This window comes from Palaemon carinicauda, chromosome 33 (genome assembly GCF_036898095.1).
Source record: "Palaemon carinicauda isolate YSFRI2023 chromosome 33, ASM3689809v2, whole genome shotgun sequence".
NCBI classification, from domain to species: Eukaryota; Metazoa; Arthropoda; class Malacostraca; order Decapoda; family Palaemonidae; genus Palaemon; species Palaemon carinicauda.
Window position 1 is genome coordinate 20,270,267 of NC_090757.1, and position 7,500 is coordinate 20,277,766.

The 7,500-nt window shown below is 31.4% G+C and overlaps 2 protein-coding genes across 2 annotated transcripts in view; one reads left to right on the forward strand and one right to left on the reverse strand.

Annotated features, from left to right (window-relative positions):
- The window catches only part of LOC137625873 (clotting factor B-like), a 13,079-nt gene extending 6,204 nt beyond the window's left edge, over nucleotides 1-6,875 (forward strand). The window contains exons 4-6 of the mRNA XM_068356806.1: nucleotides 448-637; nucleotides 3,586-3,743; nucleotides 5,997-6,875. Coding sequence (XP_068212907.1) covers nucleotides 448-637; nucleotides 3,586-3,743; nucleotides 5,997-6,203 — 555 coding nt within the window. The 3' untranslated portion in view covers nucleotides 6,204-6,875. The remainder of the gene's footprint in view (nucleotides 1-447; nucleotides 638-3,585; nucleotides 3,744-5,996) is intronic.
- The window catches only part of Mpv17 (Mitochondrial inner membrane protein MPV17), a 509,363-nt gene that overhangs the window by 269,715 nt on the left and 232,148 nt on the right, over nucleotides 1-7,500 (reverse strand). The window lies entirely within an intron of this gene.

The window sequence follows — 7,500 nt, forward strand, 5'->3', positions numbered from 1 at the left end:
TCCGTGGATCATGGTATCACAACATTGGTAATTATTAGTGTATGCATAACTTCTGGATGGATATTTTGGATATTTTTTATCCCATTTCTTGGACAAACATTAAAATCCTAAATCATCCAGAAATACCTAAAAAATCAATTGTTCTATGTGTATCCCCCATTGTGGATATTATTATTATTATTATTATTATTATTATTATTATTATTATTATTTGCCAAGCTACAACCGTAATTGGGAAAGCAGGATGCTATATTCTCAGGGGGCCCAACAGAGAAAATAGCCCAGTGAGGAAAGGAAACAAGGCAAAATAGAATATTTTAACGTCAGCAACAACATTAACTTGAATATTTTCATCATCCCCATTTCCACAGCACAGGATAGGAAACTAACCACAAGATGTGGTCAAATGACATCTCGACTAACTACTTCATCTCTTTTCATATTCAGACGGGAACACAAGTATACAGTGACGTCGCCTTACTGGAACTGGGCGAGGGCATTGTGTGGAACCGCTTTACGCGTCCAATCTGTCTCCCTAGTGAAGAAGAAGACGATGACTATGACATGAACTCTGATCCTCTGGTTGGTCGAACAGTCACTGTAGCTGGGTGGGGCTTATCTGATGAACTTTTGGAAGGTTTGTTATTTTTTATTTATTTTTACTCTATTGGTCCGCTTATATAATTCATATACAGTACACTGTATTTATACATATATATATATATATATATATATATATATATATATATATATATATATATATATATATATATATATATATATATATATATATATATAGTGTATTTATACATACATACACACACACACACACATATATATATATATATGTGTGTGTGTGTGCTATTATAGTATGCTATCTACCGCCGATTTTGCTATCTACCACCCCTTTCTGAAATTTTGGAAATGGTTTATTATTTTGTTTATGAGACTCCCATTAACACTACAATTAACTGGGAAATCACCTAATACTGTCACTGCTTGGTTTAATGTGTCTGGAAGTGTGTAGTGTGGTGGTTTCAATTGGAAAGTTCTGAGAAAAGGCGAAGATGTATTTCCTGCTTTCTTGAATGATGTAAGATATGTTTACAAGCAGTAGTAGAATAAATTTTTGATTGAATATTTTTCATAGATTATTTTCTTTCAGTTTTGTAATATTTGATTTTTCATTTGATTAACTTGTAACATTGTTGTATGAAGAGTTTTGAATAATTTGTAAAAAAAAAAAATTCCCTACAAACTGCTTATAATTATGCACCCATGTTGTCCAGCCAATAAATATTATTAAACTATAATTAAAGTCCAATGAGGATAACATACTGGTGGTAAGTAATCTGCTTGATAATCCTCATCAAACAGGAGGATTAACATTGACGGCAGATAATATACTTTGTGTATACCATACTATAGTAGAAATTCGACGGTAGATAGCATACTATAATAGAAATTCGACGGTAGATAGCATACTATAATAGCACCTATATATATATATATATATATATATATATATATATATATATATATATATATATATATATATATATATATAGATACTATATATATGTAATATATATTTATATGTATATATATCTATCTATCTATCTATCTATCTATCTATCTATCTATCTATCTATCTATATATATATATATATATATATATATATATATATATATATATATATATATATATATATATGTGTGTGTGTGTGTGTGTGTGTGTGTCGTGAGCAGACAGAATGCCTAATGACAAAATGACTAAGGACAAAATGCCTATGGACAAAATGCCTAATTCATCAACACGGACAAAACGCCTAACAGACATAATGCCTATTGGACAAAATGCCTATTATGCAAATAAGATGTGAAATATCCAAGGGACTCAAGGATAGAATAAAACTTGTAACAAAAGTGCTTTTATTTTGCAATTACTATTAAAAACATAATACAGACTAAATAAAATTAGTTATCTTTAAAAGCATAAAAGAAAATGAATATGAATTTAATAAAATTCACAAATTATGTGCCATTGCCCTTAGATATGATAAACCTTCATCTTTATTGTACGTTGCATGAATTTTTTTTGATCCGTTCATTTACTCGAATGTATTTTTTATTAACTTTTTCAACATTAGCACCTAAGGCGGCCTGTTCTAGAATAAATTCGGTAATTGCTTGTTCAGTTTTGAGTTTTTTTACAAGCTTAGAGAGAGTTGGGTGAGTAATTGAAACTCTCTTGTTAAAAGCTTGGTGCCATCCTTCCAGAGAGTTCGTAGTTCTTGGCAAATTAGATTCTATTCTATGGTACACATTCCACATGTGAACATCGAACGTTGGTCGTCTTCGTCTACCTCTCTGAACTATTCCGAGCCATGCAATTTCAAAATATTCAAAGAATTCACTTAAAATTTCGTCAGTTTCGTTGTCAATTTAACTCAAAAAGTTTGTAAAAAGATAAGCCACATCCTCTGGAGGAACAAAAGCTAAGGCTTGTATTTGCTTGATAATGAAAGCATTGTCATTATTTGTGTACCAGCGTTGCAGACCAAAATATTGTATTTTGCGCCAAAGACATTGACTGAAATGAAAAAAAGAGCCATTTATGGAAGTATTTGGAAAACATTTCTTTAAACTTTTTATCGCTGCTTGTTCATAATCAAGAGTCATAGACTCTGGAAAAAGGCTCTGCTCTTTGAGGAACTCGAATATTGTATCATATTTTTTTTTTCATCTTGACCGGATGTAACACAGTAAACTAATGGCAATGTGTGTATGTATGTATGTATATATATGTATATATATACATATATATATATGTATATATATGTATACATACATATATATATATATATATATATATATATATATATATATATATATATGCATATATATATATATATATATATATATATGCATATATATATATATATATATATATATATATATATATATATATATATATATATATATATATATATATATATATAATAAACTCCCTCCCTTAATAATCAGCTGTCCATTAAACCATAAGATATGCTGTAGTTAATTGAAAGAGTTTCTTTTTAATTGCAATAATCAATTGTTAATTAAACTAAAAGGTATGCTGTTGTTAGCTGAATGAAAGTTTGTTTTAATTGGCTAATGAGACATTAGATTATTTATTGTCATTTAATATACTGTATTATGACCTGAATTTTTTAACGACAGAAGTTAGACTTATGAGAAATTTATTTAATACTTGAATTTCTATAAGAAGGAATTTTGCATAATTTTTGTCTCTATGCGTTAATCTTATAAGACTGAGACAGCCATTATCTTCAACGACAATAATAATAATAATAATAATAATAATAATAATAATAATAATAATAATAATAATGTCCCAATAATAATATTGTTGTCCCACGTGAATTTAAATAAATTTCTGAAAATCCAAACGTTTTCCTTTCAAATGAATTTTTTCTTTACTATTTTTAATCATTTTCGCTATTGCGTTTTAGAGCAAATCTTTCGTACAAATAATTCTTTGGTATTTTACTATTTCCCTTTATTCTTTCTTTTTCTTTGTAGGAGGAGAACTTGCAGACACCTTGCAGAAGGTAGACCTCAAGGTGCTTTCACTGCCCAAATGTACGGAGTGGATTGAGAAGGCCCTCGGTATGTACCATCCCTTGAGGGCGACCCAACTATGCGCTGGTATCGAGGAAGGAGGCAAAGACGCCTGCACGGTGAGTGAACTTCTATATTTGAGGGTAAAAAAGTTATTATCAAAATCAGGTTATTTATACTAACGGAAGTAATACTCGCCGGTATTGTTAATTGACTCTCACCATCACCATAGAGCACAACAAAGCTCATGGAGTTTTGTGAGCCAAGGCATCAATAGAGTATGAGAAAGCTTTTGATTCTGTCAAAACTTCGACAGTAATGAAAGCCCATCAACGACAAGGAATAGATTAATCTTATATCAGAATTGAGACTCCCCAGTCAACGCTGCCCAAATCAAATCGAATAGTTTTACTTTTTAGATTGTAAGGAAAGTTGTCATAGAGTTTGAACTTTTTTTTTTCAGTGAGGGAGTTCACTTTTTATATTGTAATAAAGTAGATCTTGATTTCGTATATGCAAAGAGGCAGTGCTTCAATTTTTGTAGATATGAACCATTTTTTCTCATATGAAATAGCATTGAGGAGGACTCTTCAAATTGTAATTACTCTCTCTCTCTCTCTCTCTCTCTCTCTCTCTCTCTCTCTCTCTCTCTCTCTCTCTCTCTCCGGATACATGATAAAATACTGGAACATATATATATATGAATACATATATGTATATATATATATATATATATATATATATATATATATATATATATATATATATATATATATATGTATGTATGTATGTTTACACACACATATATATATATATACATATATATATATATATATATATATGCATATGTATATAAATGTATGTATGTATCTATGTATACATATAAACATGTATGTACATATACAGTATATGTATATATATAATTTATTTACACACACCCACACGTATATATATATATATATATATATATATATATATATATATATATATATATATATATATGCATGCGTGTATGTGTATCATTCTTTACACAAATAACATTATATATACTGTATATATATATATATATATATATATATATATATATATATATATATATATATATATATATATATATATATATATATATATATATATATATGTATATATATGTATATATATAAAATGTTATTTGTGTAAAGAATTAATCTAATTTAGCTGTCAATATTATCTATTTTTCTATAGCATCACTCACCTTTCGACGGGAAAATCTTTGAAATCTGCAATTTAGATGAACTCATTTAATTGGTTTATAACCGGTAGTGTATTCGTTAAATGAACACCAAAACATACACGAAAAATAAACGAAAAAATATGTAAAATCTTAATATCATAAAGAATAATTTCTAATTGGTAAACCGAAGTAACTGGCAGGTTTTTGTACTCTCGAAAACTTTTCCTCCATGATCGCCAGACTGTGGTTCGAGTCCTCGCTCAGGCTCGTTACTTTCTTTGGTTGCTGTAACCTCACCATCCTCGTGAGGTAAGGATGGGGGTGTTTGGGGGAGCCTATAGGTCTATCTGTTGAGTCATCAGCAGCCATTGCCTAGCCCTCCTTGGTCCTAGTTTGGGTGGAGAGGGGTGTTTTGGGCACTGATCATATAATATATGGTCAGTCTCTATGGCATTGTCCTGCTTGATAGGGCAATGTCACTGTCCCTTGCCTCTGCCATTCATGAGCGGCCTTTAAAACCTTTAAACTGTGTCTCATAAGTGTAGTATTAGAAATTTGGAATGCTACAACATATATATATATATATATATATATATATATATATATATATATATATATATATATATATATATATATATATATATATATATATATATATATGCATGTATACATATGTATGTCATATGAGTAATTAACAAGCTTTAATTCTATTTTAGTATGTAAGCAGCACGCCTGTGTTCCCCTTAATCGCATCGTGTCTTAATTAAGCAATAAATTTAGTATTCATTGGATAATTGATTATAGTGATATAAATCCTCACGTATGAAAAAAAGAAAAAGATGATCAACTACAGTTGTAAATCATTTCCTCACAAAAAGTTAAAAATGTGCCGTAAAAAACGGTAAAAATCCTGGAATAAATGTTGCCAGGCATTTAACGTTTATTTATGTTAAGGAGTGATATTACGGTCACCAACCCGTAGAAGATAACAAAGTAGGGTAAAAATTACGGTCGCCTGTATTTTACTGAATTACGGTTCAGAACAGAATTTTTTTTACATATAATTTCCGATTAAAATTACGGTTTTTTTAAGTGTATGGAAAAAAGCACAAATGAATGAATGTATAATCCCTAAAATGTATAAATCGGCATCCCACAGGGCGATAGCGGAGGTCCTCTAATGCTAAGAAACGCCAATGGCCAACAAGTGGCAATTGGGATCGTGTCATCTGGTTTCGGCTGCGGTCGTCGTCAGCAGCCTGGAGTTTACACTCGCGTCTCCAAGTTCGTGGACTGGATCATCGAGACGATTGAATCCTCTGGACATTACATTCATAGTCGAAATTCTAACGAGTCTCTTCAGTAGTCCGATGTTGTCGTAGCCTATTGGAAACGTCCCTGCCTGGCAATCTGTTAGATGGGAATTCCAGATCCGCTCAAACTAGGTAGCTTCTAATAGCGTGTGACGGCCGAGAGAAAGGTTATGACTCAAAGGCAGGATGCAATCAACCGAGTAAGTTTATTAAAGAACACTCTCCTTTATATACAAAACCTCAAGGCAACAGGAAAATACATGTACATGTTCGAGAAACAGACGATGTTACAGGGGAAACACGCAGACATGTTTATTCTGGTTCTTTTTGGTGCGAGGGAAGAGCGCAGATACAAGCATAATATATACAAAATAATTTATGTACGATCGTATGACACACGGTTGGTACAAGCGTCTGGTATCTCACCATCCTTATATATGAGCCAGGGATGTGGTGTTTGAGAGAGCCAAAAGGTCTAAATGCTGAGTCATCAGTAGCTATATTGCCTGGTAATCCCTGGTCCTACTTTGATGGAGATAGGGCATGGGTGCTGATCGTATGGTCAGTCTCTAGGACATTGTTTTGTCCATTGCCTCTGCCATTCATGAGCGACTTTTAAACCCTATATTTGTTGTGAATACATATATTTGTTAGAATAGCCTCTTTTGCCACACGTCAGAATATCGCCAAAGACATTTATGCAAGAAGTTATTTGTATTTGTTTTATTTATGTTAAATACATGCATACAGTTTTCAGATTATATTTTATTTCAAATGTTTTCCTTTATATGTAGTGACTCGGTATTACTGTAGTAGTGACATGAAGCCTGAATATAGTAATGTATTTCTTAATTGATTTATTTATATTCTATATAAATACCTCATTTGTTGTATTCATGTTAACTTGACTGATGTATCAATACATGAAAACACTCACATAAGCACACGACCATCTTCTAAAGGGACAATCAGCCAAAATGGGTACCTTGTCTGAATGGTGCAGTACTTGATTCATGTTTGATAAATCCAACTATTGCTTCTTTCCGACCCTCCTCCACCAGTCCATCATCAGTCTGTAAGTATCAGCATTTAGTTGGTCTAGCAACTTCACCCCCTTGTATTCCTACATAGAAACACTAGAAGCATGTATTTTACTATCGCCACCCTCTTCAAATGCAAAAAAGTCTTATGGTGAAAAAAGATTGTGTCTGTGTGTGTTTCTGTATGGCAGCGCTGCCGCCTTTTATGATAAAAAAGAAAATACACCCATATACATAAGACTGAATGTCACATAATGAATTCTTCGTTTACACAAAACAACATACCGTGTTTAGCGAGTTGTGGTGGCCT